Here is a 19,775-nt window from a genome sequence, read left to right as displayed (position 1 = left end):
GATAGCTGCCCTTGCAAAAATTCATGATTTCCAGTAACAGCTCTGCTACAATGGCATGTAGAAAACCTCATCCCTTTCCTTGGGAAGGAGCAAGGGGTTTCACCAAAGCAGGGTACTTCAATCTTCAAGCTGTTTTTTGAGCCTTTCACAGATCTGAAGCTGCCCTAAGCCTGCGGCCAGGAGTCGGCTGTCTCCTACCCGTCCCTGTGCATCCATCCTGCACCCCACTGTGCTGGCTGCTCACGGTGAGCTGCTGTCTAAGGTCTTCAGCTGTCAGCCAGGAAACACCGCATCGATACTTTGACCCTCATTCTTTTAGTTTCTGGGGTATAACATGACTTTTATGTGGAGTTGGCAGAAAAGCTGGGGCAAACGAGAAGAACCGTATTCCATACACAATTTGAGTTCAGCTAATCATCTAGAGATGGTCTACAAAGGAACAGTTGCAAAAAAAAAAAAATCAAGCAAAACTAAAATGCTTTCACAATATTGTAATATTTATAATGTGTATTTAAATCACACTCTTGAAATTTCTGCAAAATCAGGTACTTGACACTCCAGTTCCCAATGAAATTCATTTTTTAAAAAAATCACCCTAGAATTAAGGAACAGAGAAAATATTCAACATGGTACTTCACTGTCAGTCATAACACCGCCAATAAATTTTGAAACAAAAGACAAACTCTCAAAAACGTTTTATTTATCAGAAAACACTAGGAAATGCTAAACCAATAGTAAGCAATGTTGATGCACTTCAATGGTGTCTCTCTTTAAAGACTCATCGGCCTATTCACTACTCTACAGCTACTAGTTAAACCAAGTGTCCTTCAATAAATCAAAAAATAAATTTTTCGTGTTTGCAAGAAACAGCCAAAAAGGAAGCTGCAAATACTTTTATACATCTTATATAATTTTTATATATTTTCACAAATTTGTATTGGAAGAAAAATGTAGGGAGATTTTATCTCAAGGATACACTACAGAAGAAAGATGTTACCTATGTGTCAAGGATAAACCGTATGTATAGAAAATGGGATCTTGGGAGGAGGAAGAGGTTACCATGTTCACCTTTTTCTCATTTACCTAACGTTGTGTACCATCTCTGAAAAATCAATTTAAATAAGAAACATCTCTGACTGTCAGGAGTTGCTACTTGTTTTATCTTGCATTTCAGCAGAGAGAAGAGATCATTTATGAAATATGTGAAGTCCTATTCTAATGAGTTTTATTCTTTAAAAATAATACATTAGAAATGGAACTCTCATGTAATCAGAATAGAGAACACAGATCAAAATTTTCTTTAACGCCTGCTGTTTTCACGTAACAAAATCATGGCCATAGTTAAGTTATATAGCAAGTGAATTTCCAATTGCTCAGAATGTTTTATTTTCTAAAAAAACAAACCAAAACAACAGCCCCTGCCTCCCTCCAATTGTGTAATTTCTTACTACACTTTCTACCCACGCCTGAAGCCATACATTCAAAGGACATGCATTGAACATTACCATGTAAAGAAAACGCTGTGAAGTTAGGCAAGATCTTGCAAAGATCTGCAGAAAACTCACACTTTACAAATTTGTTCTATCTAAATGTGCGAAGTCCAACCTAGTGGCACAGATGGCATGATTCCCCAATATAATTTCCAAATTAAATTTACAGCCTGGGCAATAACCATCTGCAGTCAGCTTCAACCTCTGTGTCCTGGCTAAATGCTCACTGGCATCACTCATTCGCATCCTTCCAAAAATTCCTCAGAAGTTTCATCCAAATTCAATTTTCTTCACATTCCATACTATAAATGTCTCTAAAGTCTTGCTGCATGCTTTTAAATGGCTGCCAGAAGGGACTGCACTCCCATGATACAGAGCATAATCTCTCTGCCATGGTTCATAAATACTTCCCTATCTTGTGGAACTGGAACTATTTTGTCAGAACAAAATTAAATCGGTTAAATTGGCGAAGGGTCATTCCAGGTACCAAATTAATGAACTCAGTGGAGTTTTCAGTCTTGTATGAGTATCTGGCTACACAGAGATGAAACATTCACAACAGTGTGCCGCCACTTTTAAAACATCAGTGCACAGTTTGAAGACCCAAATTACCACCTCATGCGTGTCGGCTGGGAACATTGTAAATCAAGATCATCTCGGAGGTAAAGGCATGCAATAACATCCTGGCTTTTCACAAACATGCCGTACAGAACTATTCTGTAGCAAGGAGAGCGCAGGAAAAAAAAAACCCTCAACTTCTGAATGTGACTTCCAGCGCCAGAAAGGAGGGGGGAAAAAAAGAGTACATCATATTGTTTATATGTAAAAAAGGAGGCGAAAATGGTTTATGTATTACAATTAATAGAAATCAATGCAAAAGACTTTTAACTGAAAAAATGCCTTACCTTGAGAAGTTGAGGAAATGAACATGTCTAGTGAATAAATAGGGCTGCTCCGCAGTGCTTATGTTTTTAATCAATTCCATCTAAAAAGAATTAACAAATCAAATTTTCCATGTTACATCAATGCATGTTTTGAGACAAATCTAACTCTCAAACAACATATGATGATGTAATTTTCAAGTGTGAATTACTCAGGAACTCCTTCCCCACTATCCCTCCCGAACACTGTCATCAAGATAGCACGGCTACTATATCACGTCCAAGCAAGAGAGGTTAAGCTGCCGACACCATCCTGCTATTATGCAGCTTATCCAAAAGGGAGTATCAGTTTAAGGAAAGGCGTAAACTAAAGGAAAAATCTAAACCCTGCCTAAATTTGCACCAGAGCTTTGCAAGTGGCAGCTGCCCTCTGAAGACACTGGCTCTATTCACCAGAATGCCAAAATGGAAAACGCCTGAAACTGTCACAGAAAGTGAGAGCTGAGCCAATGACCATTTTCATGTAACAATAAAACCCACCAACGTTGCCGAAACACTGATTGATTCACCTGTTTCAATACAGAAATCAGCACTTGCTGTTCCTTTTACTATTATAGCAAATTAAGAGTACAAATTAAACGGGAACTTTTAGAAAGATGAGGCTAAGTTCTAGTTCAGGCATGTTCACAACATTTTAATTTTTTTTAAAAAAAGAAATTATTTAAATTTTCAGATCATTAAAATGGAATAATATAACCAGCATATATTGAAGACCGCACACCACAGATATAATATCAATGCTGTGTAAACTGAGCTCTAGCTATGATCTAGAGGAAACTGAAAATGTCTAGTGGAGCATCATGCTAGAGAGTCGAGACATCCTCGCATATTTTGCCTCCTTACTATTAATTTCCTAGGATTTATTTTCAGATTTTCTGTTCTGTGCTCAAATGCAGGCTATATAATGGACACTGAACACAAATGCATTTGAAATTATAGGTATGAGGCACTAAAAGCCCCAAAAGCATGGCAGAAAATCATGTCTATGACATAACAAATATGGAACTACATTTAAGGGACAGCAATTGTCAGTTTTTTTCCTTCTATATCCCAGTTTTGATATACTGATATTTTGCCATGGTTTTTTACACTGTGTGTCACATTGTACTGCTTCTCATCCATCTTTCATTCTCCATTTTTAACTAGGACACATAACCTGCCTTCTTTCAGACAACACAAGCTGTTTGTTCATATGCACTTTAACTTCCAGGACCAAATACAGAAGTGCACACACTAATGCGCTTTTCCCTACTTTTGCTCTGCCTTCAACACTTAACACTTTTATACGCATACATGTACGATGAGCACTGAAGCAGACAGTTCAGTTTGTCCATCACCTCAGGACGGGCCTTTTCCTGTCAAACTAGTCTGAGTACATGAAGGCATAGTAGGTACAGACCTTGTATATCAAGGTATACTAGGTCTGAGAAAGGCTGTAAACCCAAGGGAACGGAACAAAAAGAAGAGGAGACCACCAAAAGAAAGACAATATGAAAGGAAAAGAGAAACAAGAGAAAACAGAGGTGTGTGTAAAAAGCAGAAAAAAAGAAAAAAGCAGCGGAAGGGAATAGCCCCCCTGCTTTAATTAGTCATATCTGGACTCTGGACTGTTTGATTCAAGTACAAACAGGTCTTCATATAGCTCCTTCAGTACAATATAAATGCTATGAGCAAGAAATTAATAAACCTGAAGAGCAGAGCTTGCCCAGACCAGAATTAGAAAGCCCAGAAAACTTTGCAATAATTGGCACAAAGTAATTGAGTATTGTTTGTTAATGCTCTGAAGAGACAAAGGCTTTCCTCGCAAACCAAGCTGACATTTCTACAGGACCAGTAACTCTGCCAAAAAATTATATTAATTCACCTTGCAGTATGAAACAAAGGGATACTCTAGAGGCTGGGTATCCAATGTCTCAATTGGCTTCTATTTTTGTTAGAAGTTACAGGAGAAGTGAATTTCTCAGAACTGTATGAAGCTTTATGATATATTGGCATTTTACCTGCGTTACTTTAGCTGCATAAATGACGGAAGGAAGATGGCAGAAGGAAGTTACTGATACGGGATAAAAACTTGATTCATGCCACTGCTGTCACCACTGTAATTCCATTTTAGAATAAACGAAACACCATCATTAGAGTATAAATATGGAGATGTAAAGATAGTATACCCATACAAAGTAATCCCACGAAGTTCAAAAAGACAGGCAGCTTTAATCCAATACCGCTAGATAAACATGGGCAGGGGGCTGCATATGTCAGTGTTACAAAGTACGACCCCTGGGGTTGGTACCAATTTGCTAGTGCCGGGTGGGTTCACACACCACCACCCCTGCGTTTCCCATTGCGCTTCGCTCCATGTCAGTGTCAGGCTGGTGTCGACCTGCTGCTGGACTAGCGGAGGCACGTCTGCCTCAGGAGCAAAGGGAGTCTGGAAAGATGCACAGGGAGCAGGACAGCATCTGGCTCCCGGCTTTTTTTTTTTTTTTTTTTTTTTTTTTTTTAAAATCTCTTGCTACCAAACTCAGTCTCTTGAGCTATGATAATAGCTTACTCCAAAGGAGATGGAGAATTTTGTTTTGACTTAAAGTACCTTCATATCTAGATGCTTAATGATCCACTGGACATGTAAGCAGATGTGGATAAAGCTGCAATGTGCATATGAACAAACAAGCAAAAAACATTCTTTCAAAAACCCAGCCAAAAGGGTAAGCAAAGCTCAACAGAAACAACATGCAGATGTCAGGAGGGAAAAATAAATAACTGTAATGGCTCATGGCCACATGCAAATTGTGGCCATATTTCTCTTGGGCCTCTCTGATCCCACTGTGCTGAACTGATTTCAGTCTAACAAACCAAACGTGTTGCTCAGGAATACCTAGTGATCCGCTCTTCCTTTTAAGAGGATGTTACAGGAAAAAAAAAAGCAAAGCAAAGCAAAATCTTCCAATGTCTCCCAGAAGAGTAAGGTCTCTAGTGTATTTTTTTGTTTTGTTTTGTTTTGGTATAAGATGGTTAGTGTAGAGGGCAGGCAGAGAGTAAAAGTGAGCAGAGGATGAGAGGTGAGGAAAGCAAGTACCTTTGGATGGAATGAGTGATGAAGGAGAGAGAGACATACATGCACAGATGATCTAGGAGATTGTCTTCAACCGACCTAAGTTTGAAAAGAGATTAAAAGGCACAAGCAGCAGAAGATAAACCTCACTGGCAAACACCGTTAGGGGAGAGATGAACCAGAATACATCCATGTTTGGAGGGAGAAACTGTAAAAATACCCGGAGGAAGCCTGAAAGGAGCACATGCCTGCTAGGATAAGGGCCCATAAAGAGCCATTCCTTTTGCGTGCTGCTGCCCCGAGTTCTGCAGGGGTTAGGCTGTTTCAGTGAAACAGTGCTGAAAAGATAGTAATTTGCTTTTGAAATTAAGTAAATCGCACCAGAGATACTGCTGCTGAACAAGGACCCAGGGGGAGGGAAGTGCCAGGACACGATGAGTGTGTGGGCAGAGGCAGGTGGTGGCACGCCGTGCCCTGTGCTCACATCCTCCAGCAGAGCCCACGGCACGGCCCAGCCTCATCAGCGCAGCTCGACTGCTGGGCAAAAGCGAACCAAAAGCACTGGGTGCTCTGTGCTCCCCCAGCAGAAGGGAGCATGCACACCGCACGGCAGGAGTCCGCAGAGATGCTAAACCACAGGAAGCACTTGCAAAGACCCCTGTGGTGTGGTCAACACACATTTGCTGTCAATTCCACCCCTCTGCCACAAACTCCAATTAATTGGAAGGAGTCTTTAGCCTAAATGCTGATTTGCTCTCTACCACTGTGACTCCTTGCTTAGGCTTCTACTCAAAATTTTTCTCCAAAACTCATTTTCTGCACTGACTTTTAAACAGGATCTTTAAAGAAGAGCAGACCCAGAAACAGAGGCAATCCTGTAAATCTCAAGCTATTTTTGAATCTTAAAGCCCATCTGAGTAAGAACACCAAGAGGCAATACTCCAAGGGGAAAGGTTTTTCCTTGTCTACTGTCCTACACTACCACTGTAGGATCTTAGTTGGCCATACTGAACCAATCAAACCGCAGTGGCTCAGCATCATCCGTGTATTTGTACTCAGCTGTTGCTGCATTGTAAATAACAATCCAGCAGATGGCACAGTGAAATGACACTGGAGAGACTGGATGGGGCCCTCCCGGAAAGGGGAGAAACGTGGAGGATGGCTTTGCTCCAGCCACAGCATTGTTCCCACACAAAAACTCAACTCAGGCTTGCGAGAGAGGACACCTTTTTTCCTTCTTCTGGAAATGGCCATCTCCATGCACTGGCTGCTCAGAGCAGTCCCATTTAGTTCTAGATTTGCAATAGGTAAATTCTACTGGGAACAAGAAGAAATAATCAGATAATAATCCTGCCCAGGCAACAGCCAAAATGTTATTACTTTTTTTAAGCTGATGAATTTCACTGGGAGAATCCAAGGTCAAAATGTATGCTGAGGCAATTGGGATTTTCCAGGTGGGGTCAGCTGGGTAACACTATGGTCTCCACTACCAAATAGGACAAAAAAAAAAAAATATCTCTGTGTATCTGTCTTTCTTGTGAGTTCTTTACCTTCTTCTACTGTTTTCAGTCTCTATTGAAGGCAGATAGGGTCCAGGAAGCACAAGTATCTACAGGTATTTGGTATATCACTTTCATCTCGGTATTCATTTCCATAAACAACTCACAGGAATGAGACTAGATCTTCATTTTCAACTCTCAAAAATTTGGATTGGTTTCAAGAATTTCTTCATCTCCCCGAGCTGCTATGACCAATTTTCTGTCTTTAAAAGCATTTAAGAAAAGCTAGTGATGGATTTTTAGTGTGGAATTATATATAAGGCTGGCTGCACGGCCAAAAGGATAGGTGGCAGAAGGAAACAACGTGAGGGCAAACTATCAATTACTCTTGCGTGTGATTGATTGGTATTTGTATATCTACAAGCATACTCATTCTTACTTTTCCAAATGCAAAAAAATGGGGGTGGGGGAAGAAGCCAGGGAAGGGGAAGAATTCATTTAGCAACAGTTCTTGTGTCATTTTGAAGCCACATCAATTAGATTGATTTTGTATACATGAATACTACATGTTATTTTCTGTATTTAATTTACTTGGAAACATTATAGCAAATGGTAAGGCACAGATTAACTCATCTGTTTCCAGAACTCACTCCCTTATGCCCATAGATGTTCAAAGGCTACACTTCTAATTGCTGGCAGGCACACATAATTTGGGAAAATTTCTTAGTAGGAAGGAAACTGGAAGAGGCAATGAGAATATGGATTCCAGTTACATGCAATCTCCACAGTCATTAAGAACACCTACGTGCTTAAATTTATTTAACAACAGCAGACTGCATAAGCTAAATATTTACAGAAAAGTCTTAGCTGGATCAGGGCTTTAACCAAACACAGGACAGACAAATGACAGAAGGAAGAGAGATGTATCATCTCCAGCGAGAAGCCCATGCTCACGCTGGGAGCCTACAGCCCAGCCGTCTTTTCTCTTGTTCCAATGCCTGGAGCCTGAGACCATCCATTCTCTTAACTTCCTCTTGTGTACACCACATTAAAGGTGGGAGAAATAATTTATGTTTTCATATTCTGCTCATAAAAAAATTAGAAGACAACTAAAAATACCCTGAACAACAGAACAGTTACTGTCTCCAGGCATGTTTCCTGGCCATCTAAGGTACTTTTCAGCAAAAGTACTCATTAAATTATGAACCTATTGTAACTATGTAAATAAGCCATAAATTAAAATAAAGAGACTCAAGTTATAGTAGAGCAATCCATAGAGTAAATCATCAGCTCTGTAGCAATACATCCAGCACCATCGGTGTTCCAGTACATTCGCTGTCTAGTAACCTAACAGCCTCTGGAGTGCAAGAAGCAATGCAGGTATCTATCTTCTGGCTGTGTATTGGTTGCATCAAAAATTAGCGTGCACCTCTCTGGAATCTCCACATGCTGGACTAAAGCACAGAAGACTGTTGAGATGTGATCTTCCATCACGTTTAACAAAGGACAATCCGCCTACCAGAGAAAGGCAGAAGAGAACTTAAACCAAGTAGCTGGTGAGGGTGAAAGCTGGTTATTATTAATACCTGAAAGGTTTTTAGGTTTTATGATGCATCTTCCAATCAGCGATGAAACTCAATGAAGTACATAGTCAAAACAAAACCCAAACAACCCAAAACACAAAAGCAGTCATACCCATGGAAATCCCCTATCCCATGTCCTACAGTTAAGCAGAAAAACTACCCAGGCAGGCTCTGTAGCATAGAATAGTTTGACCCTGACCTGATGGGACCGTTTTGCGAACTCCCCAGGCTCTGTGGTGCTGCTGGTGGGATACAGACAAGAATGCTGCAGTAGCTGCAGCCCGGGGCTCTGCCCCTTCCCCCGACCACAGGCGGGGGCAGTGGGAGTGGGTACACTGGCCTCCCGCACAGCCTTCCACTGGGGGTTTGCACCCAGCCATGCACAGAAGCCTTTGGGCTTTGCTGCAGCCCTGGCAAGCTGGTCCCCACCTTGGGCTGGTTTGAGCACCATGTGGGGTTAGGTAAGCCAGCTGCTGGTGGGACCCCGACGGCCACCTTGGAAGGGAGGAAGGTGGGACCTGCGGGAGCAACATCTGCTCCCAAATTTCCATTTGGAATGAACTGCTGTATCTAAAAATCACAAACTTATGCTCATAAACAGACTACAAATAAGTTATCCCCAATCACAGCACAATGCCACTGGCAGGCCCACATGCGTATTTTGATCATCGTGCACATCCTTTTGTGGTTTGCAGGCTGCTATTCCTAGGAGTGACGCAGGCAGTTATTGCAGCATTTACCTGATCAGCAGATCAAAATAGCAGCTGTGGGCAGTGTGTGCAACAGTCGTGTGTACAGCATCTGACTACATCTGTACGCTTGGGAGTCTGAGGTTTTTTGTATTACTTGCATCAGTATCTAGTGATGGCAGTGATACTCACAGAGGGCACATGGTTACCCTACATACAAGGGAATTTAAATAACTGGTTCTTTTGTGGAATCAAAGCTGCAAAACGATGCCCTCTATAACTTTAAGGGAACATGAAAAGGGGCGTCCGGGTAAAAAAGTTTCATGTGGTATTTTCACTTGCCTTAGTGAGGGTTATGCAATACCGTGAAAAAGACGTATGAGCAAGAGGCTGAGATAGGATCAAGGACATGTCAGATCATAGCAACATGGGTTAATACGGTCCTGGGAAACAACTTTCTGAAGCAAGTGATCACTAGAAGTGAATTAAGAAAGTGAGCAATCCCCCCCTCCCCGTTGCCTATTAAGTACTCCTGCTCTGCTTAAGGAGACCCAAGCTAGGTTTGAACAAGCTGGCCTGCTTACACGATAAATGGCTGTGCCCTGCAGATACATTAATACAGGTCCCAGAAGCTGTTAGCACCTAACTTCATTTGTACTAACCCTTCTCACTGCCGTGCTAACTGCTGTGCTGACTGAATTCAACAGCTGGCTCACTGTAAGTCAGTTTTTCTGGTTAGCTTCCACATCATGTTGCTCTTGGCTCTACTACCCATTTCTCCTATTAACTGAAGCCACTCAGGGGATGATGAATTCTGGCTGATTACTCAGGTCAAAGTAGTAGTACACCTTTTCAATACGATTCTTGCTAGCATATGCCTTCGTTTCTCAGTTTCACGAACATAATACGAAAACAGGATCTAAGATGAACAGGAGTAACTTACCTGTTCATTTTTGGTCAGTCTTGTTTTGTTATGGATGTCAGAAGTAACCAGGTTGAATCCATGTTTCTCTGATAAAATTCTCAAAAGTAAAACCACAGTTCGACTCCCACACTTTCCAACTCTGTTGTAGACCACCTGGCTGGGGAAAGGAAGTACCTAAATAAAGATTGAAAAAAAAAATGGAGTCAGTATTTTTGTTTCTGTGTACCTCTGAATCACACCATGTTTTGACTGTAAGCCAACAGATACATACAGGAGAATTTCTAGGGCCCTGCCCAGGTCAGAAGCATTCACTTCCATGAGCAAGCTAGAAGCGATTTAGAATAGAAACGCATGGCTCAGGAGGTGGCAAGCCAAGATTTTCCCCTCGTGATCCAGTTTAATGTAAAAGTGCAGATTGGTAGCTAGTCCAGAAACACTTAGCCACTGCTGATGTCTTCTAGTGAAGATGATGATGGACTTAAGCTTGCTGCTTGTAACCTCATTGCAAATAGTCAGCTTTAGTTGACTGCCTCCCATACAAAGAACAGAAGTGAATTTGCACAACAGTTTGGCAACTCAAAATGAAGTTGACATAACACAAGAGGAATGCTGGAATTGCAAAACTTCAGCTTGAAAAGAAAAAAAAACCCAACCAACCACCAGTTGTATAGAGCTAAAATTAACCAACTGTTTCAATTTCATATATAAACATGAATCTTCCAAAGAGACTCAGAGAAGAAATCATGTCACTGGCTAGGTATGTACTTGTGGAATAAACTACGCTGCAGCCACAGGTGACCTGGAGGCCAACTGGCATAATCTAATCACCAGTGTACAGGTAACATTCACTAAACCTCAAAACAGAACAGTCACATGCAACCTGCCCACTGGGAACAGTCTCCATCCCACACGAATTCTTGCACCATGCTCTCCTTCTCAGGAAACCAGAACAAACGAGTAGTAACTCACTGTCCTGAAGTACACTGGATGCAGGCTTGTTCTGTTCCTGGATGATGTCCAAGGGCAATTCTTTCAGTAAAAGGCATTCTGAAGTCACACTATTGCCATAGACAGCATTTGGCGTATAGCATATAGCAGCAACATCTGATAATACAGGCCAAGAAGCATCTGTTTTCAAGCCTTTTAAATTGCCTAACATAGTCAGGAGCTCACAGTTCTATCCACAGCAGTGCATATATGGCACTCACTTATGAAAAGCTCATTTTTCTATTAAAATGACTGCACAAAATGTTTCCCGACATGGGGTCTGCACCCTGGTTCCAGGTGACATGTGTTCAGCACAAGGAATGGCTCACGTGCCAAAGTGATGGTGTATCTCAACCTATAGTTACTTATGCTGCTGATGCAATCATGTTCTCCCAGGAGGAGTATTTCTAACATAAAAGCAGTCAGATGAGGCATATGGACTTCTGGCACTTCTCTCAGTATCTGAACAGCTAATAGATCTTCATCAGGGAAGCAAAATGATTCCTCAGGCAACCCTTCAGATTACTTTCAAAAAGGACTGCAAACTGGAACAAAAAAATGAAAGAAAAAAATCTGGATTCCCTTATACACAATGGGAACACACTGGCACTTTGCTATCAACATTACACTCCATGACCAAAAGAACATAACTGTTTTTACTGGTTGCAATGTTTAGGATATCCTTCACTGCAACATAAATATGGAAGCTGTCATTCTCCACTTTACCTGGGGAAGGGGTAGGTATTTGGTATTCATGGCCTCAGTTAAGCTTTCCAAGTTCCAGGACATCGCATCCGCCAATTCAGCAAGTAAACATGGGCCTCCCGAGGCTCATATAAAACCCACATAACATGCCAAACCTTACTATTTTGTAATGTTTATCTAAAGTTTTCAATGAGAAACCTAGCCCCTTACTCCTTAGAAGCCTTGCTTCCTGTGAAATGCAAAATCCCAGCCTCAATGATGAGGGAACTCCAAAGGTGATGAATTTAACATCTCTATGTTACAGCCGTAGCTAAACTTTTACAAAACAACTGCTAATGATGTCAGAAAGGTTAACATTTGAACACATTTTATTATGTTGATTGTAACACCAGGGTCACCACAATGCAAGTTTTTCTTATGCAAGAACAGGAACCATATTCTGGGATTGTCCCCTTTTTGATTCATTTATTTGCGTAACAAAAGCCAGCATAGGTATTTGCCACTGCCCCGCAGCACTATCCACACGCCACCACTCTAACTTGTGGAATGGGAGTTTCTCCTCTGCTCAGACCTACACTTTTGGCACACTTTGCTGTGCAAGTATGTGAAAGTCTTCAAGAGAAATGTTAAGTAGATGCTGACAAGTGCCAGTGAAGTAGCAAGAGCACATGCAGCGTGTGCTTGCCTAGCGTCCTGGAAATGTGAGAAATGATGAGTTTCTAGGCCTATGGAAACAGTTAAAAATGCTTCATAATTATTTACTGCTTTGATTTTCATAGCAGAGTTGCACTTTGCAACATAGCGAGCAAAATTTTTTCTTCATTAGTACTTCACTCATTTCAAGCGGAATTTTGCTGCACCCAGATTACATTCAAGTTATAACTAAATCCCTGATGATTAGCCAGTAACTTTGTGTGAATCTTATTAATAGCATCCTTTAAAAATGAAGTAAAATTAAAGCAGGCCTTTGTAAAGTCTCTATTCTAAGTGCAAACAACTTTACGAGCTAAAAAAGTGACAGCTGCTACCAAGTTCGGCCAGTTCTCACCATTGTTTCTGAAACTCACCTTCCTACGTAGCACAATTCTGTTCTGCACACAGACGATAACCACGGCAACCCCCAAAAAGAAAACATAAGCAAATACTCACTGCAGATAGAGAAAACTGAAATAAAGGGCTATTATTTTCAGACAACTGTTTGGGTTAGAGGAGGCCGATATATCAATGCCTTGATTCAGTAAAATCTGAATACACTTGGGTAAAATCAGACAAGATTCAAGATAAGTGCTACAGCTCAAAGCTCACTTCAAAAGAGCACAGTCCTTACCAGTAATCGAAACTTGACTTGCAGCACTGCTGAACGTGGCCAGCTTTAGGGATTCACTGCTGAAGCTTTGCTCGCGTTTCATCTGTTTACGTCACCACTGCACTCCCACACCTAAATGCACCAGAAGGTGTGCCCAGTACACGAAGACATGCAATACACAGGCTTTTGGTATATAAGCAAGTATTTGTTTGATGTGACCACTTCCCTTAGGACACTGCAAATCTGCTTTCTGCATTTTAGAAAATGATGAATTTCTTAGAAGAAGAAATACTTCTTCCAGGAACCTGAGTTTCTACCAGGCAGATCTAGAAATGCAAGAAATTGAAAACTTTTTCCAGAGAGGAACTTCTTTCTTTTCCCCCCTCACGATACTCACAACAGACTCCAACACTGTAAGAGATGGTGGCAGAGACGGCACTTGAAAAGAAGGCTCCTATTATATTAGCAGAAACAAGCTGGAAAACAGCAGTTGGAGGTTTACAAAATGCTAATTGGATTACATGTTATTTTACAATGAGAGTATGTATCATGTAGACTGACTAACTGCTGAGGTGATGCTCTGGCAACATGATATTCATGTAACAATATACGCAACTTAAAAATAATTACAGAGTGACTTTATTGAGCACTGCATCAAAGCCCAGAGGTAATATAAACAATTCAAACATGTAATTCATTTTGGATTTATATTAATTAGTACTTAGGACTACAAAAAAAGTAAAACCCACAGTATAATTAAAATAGCTCTCTCCAAGGGTTTGGAAACTTTTATAACAATTTACTTGTCAGTTCAAACTGAGGGTTTTTTTTCTTTTGTTCCACAGTTAAATAAGATGTCAAGAACCATTGCGAATGAAACCGAGGAGAAGGAAAAGCAAGTTTAACCCAAAATGAATTTGCATTACAGATGAGGACTCTCAAGCAGCTCTGCAGGCTAGGTCTGCCAGTCTCAGGAGGAGAGCAAACGTTCAGATAGTCTGACAAAAGCCCAGGCTTCCATCTTCAGTGGTGGCTTTGTCTCCAGGTAAACCTTTGCACCATTTAAAAAGGATTAGGCTGGATAATTACTTGCAGTGTCAGCAATTTAGGGATCCACTCAAAGACCTGAATTACTCTACTTTTACTAAGCCAGATCCAGTATAATTTTGCCCACTTGCCAAAAATTTCCCAGCCCAGGTACAATTTGCCCAGACTAATAACTCATGTCAGAAATACACATTCCCAGGAAGCAATCCATTATCTTCACAACTCTGCAAGTAAGTGATCCCTGTCCTTACTCATGAGAGGGACCAGAAGTGGGTGCCAGAACTGGCTTCTCCTTTCTGAGCAGACACTAACCTGTGGTCACGTAGCGCTCCATGTTTATCACATGAATGAGGCCAACCAACAGACAAAACTGGTAAGATTGTGAAAGCAATGAAACATTTGCTGATGTCACACATCTCTATATAGCATCACGTCTTCCCAGTGCAACTTCTTCATTTTTCCCCTGTCCAACTCACACAGAATTATAAGAATTTAAAAAATGGCTTACTGGGTCAAAGCAATGGCCCGTTTGGCTCGTTAGTGCTGGAAGATGCTCGTTAGGCACCTGCAAACCTCAGCACTGTCAACAGTCCACTTCCCTCCGGTGTCTCTCCTCCTTCAGTGCTCCCAAAGATTGCACATGGGATGTTAGAAGGCACATCCTTGCCTGTTGCCTGAAGAATTTCTTACACCACCTGCTATACCAACAAATTCCAGAATTTTGTTACTTGTCGTGCATTTAATTTTTATCTCATCTTCTACCATTTCCAGAGAATATCCATTCTCACACTGTGAGTTTCACGAAGATAGATCAGGTATTCAGTCACCAGCTTTGAGATCTTCTTAGATCCACTGGATGCCTCTACTTTTAATTGAGGTTTGTCACAAGCCTGACACGGCCTATTTAAAGACAAACTCTAAGGCCACTAAGAGACAACATGTTCCAAACCTAACTTCATTAATTGCTGCACAAAATCTCATTCCAAACAAGTATCAACTTATTCTTACTCACTTTTAAAGCAATTACAACAAAGAATTGCTAATACAAAGATATGTCAGCAGAAAACATGACTGAAAGATGAAAAAGAGAAAAAATAAATAAATTACTAGCTAGCCTCCTTCTTCCCCAGCTAAACCACACAGATCCAGTTATGTCAAGATCCACCTGTAGAGTGTAATGCCTCTGGACTGAGACAAGCTTTTGGAATTAACCAACTCTAAAGCAGAGCAGACAGCATCATCCTCTCTATGGGTCACCGAAAACACACTAGAAACCACAAGAAAGGTAAGGGTGAAGTTTGTTTGGTTTTGAAGTTTGAAAGTCACATAGCTGTAGTAGAGCACTGAAAATAAGGCAGAAGAAGAAAGAGAAGATTCTTCTGTTGCATTTTCATGAAGCAACTAATTTAATTGAAAAAAGATGACTTGACTTCCCCCCCCTGCCCCGGCCCTAAGCAATGCATTTCATCTGTTTTGCAGCTGACGTATTTGGAAGAATAAGTTAAAATGTGTTCTCTAATGATTCAACATCCCTAAGTACCAAAATAAATTGAAAACATAAGCATGGAGCACAAGTAGCAAAAGGGGACTGGTGTAGACACAGTCCTCAAACTTACAAAGACTTAAGAAAAGCATAACTATTAAATGTCTGCCAAAGCTCATGGTTCCTGATGTGTCCCCAAAACTGATCTGTATAACCAATATCAAAACTTCCAATAATTTTTCTACGAAGTACTGCACCTTACAAATCTAAAAAGAGCTCAGTCCAAAGCATAGTAAAATCTCTGTGTTGAGTCTCAGATCATGTCCTATTACATGATACTATGGCTATAAAATGAAACTATGATAACATGAATAGCAACCTGGGAAAATTACAAAGAAAAGGTCAAAGCTCAGGTTTTCAAAGTTTTGGTTGCGTCCTGTCAACACATTTCATTTTGCTCCTTTTATATTGTATACCTGATTTACCTTCCTACAACGGCAGCTCACAGGTGAGCAAAGCCTCTACTTCTGCAATCTGCTGCACAGGATTCCCTGCAAAAGAGAGCCCAGAACCAGGTTTATTTTAGGTATGTGAAGTTACAACAACGTTCAAATTCAGCACATGTATACAAAGAGTCAAACTGGTTGGTAAAGAGCAGATGCTCTGTTCACCTAGTGGTTTCAGGTGGTCACTGATGTTAGGCAGCCTCTGGAGCTGAAAGCAGGACTCCTGGCTCTAATAATTCAGCAACACTCGCTGTACGCCAGCGATGGCAGCTCTGGCTCCTCTCAGGGATGAAGGAGGTGAGAGGGAACCACCCTACCAAACAGATAATTGCTTAGGGACGGGGCACAACCAACACCTGCTAGATTAACCAAATCTTCCCCCCCACACCTTTTCTTAACATAGCATGCTTTTCAACCTCCTCTTCATTCTTCTTCCTTTCCTCTGCAGTTTGCAACTTGTTCACCTCTTCTGGAACCAAAATTAGATATAGTGCTGTATCATCACCCTAGTGCCAGAGAGAACTGAACAGTTATCCTTCATACCTTGCAGACATCCCTTTTTAAAACATCTCAGGATGACATTTAGAAGAATCAAAGCATATGGTCGCTGGTATAGAGAGGGGTGCAGAACGTAAAGCCAATCATTCTTTTTCTTCTTTACCCTATATAAGCGCATGCAGATCACAACAGGAAAAAAACAGGAAGACCCTCATTAGTTTTCTTGCAAAAAGAAGTATTTTCATCTCTTACTTCTAAAGTTCATCACATTGTGGAAATCGTTTTACTGGTATGCACCTACCTCATAACAAGATAAAGGAGATAAATGATGCAAGGATGTGGTTCACTGACGCTGGTACTTGTTGAGTGAACTAGCATGAGTTCAGGTAGATTAAGAATTCTGGTGTCACTTTAATTACACAGTTTTCCACTGGAAGGTTTTCCACGTAATACCAAAAACCCCTTAAGCTGCAGAATTTGTGCAAGCCAGATTTAACTCCAGAGCAGCTTCACATTATATGTCTATGTATCTTGAAACAGCAAAGTTTAAAACTGCTGGTTTTCCTCCTGAGCCCAGGGGTTTGTACACTGGGATGTGCTCAGAACACACTGGCACAGTTATTCTCTGTTTAAGTAATAAATCCTATCACATCCATCCCACATGTTTATATTGGATACTCAGAAAATGAGAGATATTAAGTAGCTAAGCCTGGTTTTAAAACTTTTTATACTACATCACGGCACTGGTGTTCCCTTAAGTAACCTTATAGTAGTTTCTATCCTTCCAATGCAATATTCACGAATTCACCCCGGGAACCAATAATATTGGATTTGAATGTGGCGAGAGGTAGACTAAATAATTTATTCCTCTGTATGCAACTTGTCTTTCCGCACATTAAGGTTTAACCCTTTTGTACCTGTTGTGGTTGCCTATCTATTCTGCTGCAGCCAGTGCAACAACTTACAGTTTCACCATTGCCAAGGATCTGTCACACTGTGTTTCAGTTTGCCCTCCTGCACTTTACTTTAGGCTCCCTTCAGCAGTTTCACATTTTATTTTAATGTCTCCAGCATGCTTGTCTTTTCCACTGCACTTTGCGCAGGCACTTTATAAGTCAATTGCAGTATGAAATAAAGGTTGTTTATAGCCGTAACTGGATTTTAATTTGTAAAACAGGCCAGTTCTGCTGGACTGTAACCCACACGCTCGTTACTGATGAGCTGGCTCCGAGGTGCTCTCGCTCTGCATGCTCAGAGGAACTCAAAGGGACTGTATTTCCAACATAGCTTCTGCAGGCAACAGATTCAAATCTAGTTTATGACAATGTCACCACCTGAAAGGAGCAACACCAAGAAGCAACTACAGGAAGGTCAACACGCTGCTGGCCAACTCTTCCAGCAGAGCCAGAACATAGCAGAAATCCCAGTGTCACCTAAAATTACCCAAAGACCCAGAATACCTTCCCCAGCTGATCACGGTCCATGTCTGAGGCACAAGGGGATCCTGTGGTGTCGGAGATGCCACATGCTGGAGGCAATAATGGACAAGGCCCAGCATCAAGCACTCCCATTTCACCCTTCTGCAATCTGAAATGATTAATCTGGTTTGCTCAGGCAAATGAAACGTCATTCTTGCTGACCAATTCTATTTCCATTTCAATGGAGGGACTCTTCCATTTCAATGGAGGGAGCTTCTCCCTGCAGCTACTCAAAATCCCCAAGTGCCAGCAGCAAAGGCCTCCACACTCCCCTAGGGCACCGGGGTGTCATGGGGGGGGTGTCATGGGTGCTGTCCTAAGAACTACCTATTCATACTCACCTGCCCTGTCCTTAGATTACTCGCCCAAACTCCTCCTTCCCCTGAATTACAACGATACCGCCACTCTCACACAGAGCCCTTCGGTGCAGTCAAGACACGCTGTCCTCTTTGCCTGATGTCTTGATTCTACTGTTGACCACTAGGCGAGTTCACAATCTCATTTTTCATTAAAGCTCATGGCCCTTATTAACTATTTACTATTTCCTGAACTATACTTTATAGTTTTGTAAAGCCCAAGTAGAAGACTGCCAGGACCTACCCCCTCATCTTCAAAATCATGAGGCTTTCACAATAATACTAGAATTCTTATTTGGTTTTTTTGGGTGATGGAGTTTTTTTTCAGTTTTGCAAGCCTTCACAGCATCCCAAGTTCCAGGTTTTAAACTTGGTGTGCTTTTTTTTTTTTTTTTTTTTCCAAACATCGTAGCTAGAAAACACCCCCTTTTTTGCAAGCCAATTGAGATTCTTTCATAACTATTTAAAGGTAGCAGTTTAGGATTTAAGAACAGCATCAACAAACACAAGACTTGTGGTAAAACCACGAGCGTTACTCAACTGAGTCACAAGGCTTAGCAACATCAACCAAATCAGTTTGTCACTTTCAAAAGACACCCTGTCGTGCTACCTCTATCCAGAATGGCAGATTTTTATTTTTCCACTGAAGGTTTAGGTCACCAAGACACAGCTGTAACTGGACTTCAGTATTATAATAAAGCACTTCCTAATGGAAAGATAAACAAGGTGGCCATGACTGAATGGATATGAATGAGTGGTTATGGCCTCCTCCTGTGCTATGTTAGTTTATGAATACCTTCCTATCACAGAAAGAAGGGGAAGAAGAGGGGAATGTATTGGACAGCAGGAAATTTAAAACCGTAATCTGTAAAAGATATTTATATACTGTGAAATAATCTGCACAGATGCTTTGCAGGTGAACAAAAATCAACTCAGTATGGATTACGCACTAAATTTTAGGGAAAACAGAGCTCTGCTAGCTTCAGATGTGGGGACGCTAATGCCTTGGGTAGTTCTTTAGCTATGGTATGTGACGTAGAATAAAAGCTCCAGGTTGCAAAATTGGTGATATCAGAATTTCTCTGTTTTGTGTAACAGTCGGTAGGCTGCTGCGTTAATGCCAGAAGCAAGCAAAATTCACCTTTAACTATGCACACAGCCTGACAATGAGAGAGGAAACCAAAAGATGAAATAATTCCCAAGCATCATTGAAATTAGATGGATGAAAAC

The 19,775-nt window shown here is 41.1% G+C and overlaps 1 protein-coding gene across 2 annotated transcripts in view; it reads right to left on the bottom strand.

The window, feature by feature from the left end:
* UST (uronyl 2-sulfotransferase) overlaps nucleotides 1-19,775 on the bottom strand; it is a 163,681-nt gene that overhangs the window by 74,583 nt on the left and 69,323 nt on the right. For both annotated transcript variants that reach the window (XM_054195681.1, XM_054195680.1), the window contains exons 3-4: nucleotides 10,198-10,353; nucleotides 2,396-2,475 (exon numbers count right to left, since the gene is read on the bottom strand). In XM_054195681.1, coding sequence (XP_054051656.1) covers nucleotides 2,396-2,475; nucleotides 10,198-10,353 — 236 coding nt within the window. The remainder of the gene's footprint in view (nucleotides 1-2,395; nucleotides 2,476-10,197; nucleotides 10,354-19,775) is intronic.

Source organism: Rissa tridactyla, chromosome 3, assembly GCF_028500815.1.
Source record: "Rissa tridactyla isolate bRisTri1 chromosome 3, bRisTri1.patW.cur.20221130, whole genome shotgun sequence".
NCBI classification, from domain to species: Eukaryota; Metazoa; Chordata; class Aves; order Charadriiformes; family Laridae; genus Rissa; species Rissa tridactyla.
Note: the sequence above shows the minus strand (reverse complement) of the source record. Positions and strands in the feature narration are given on the sequence as shown.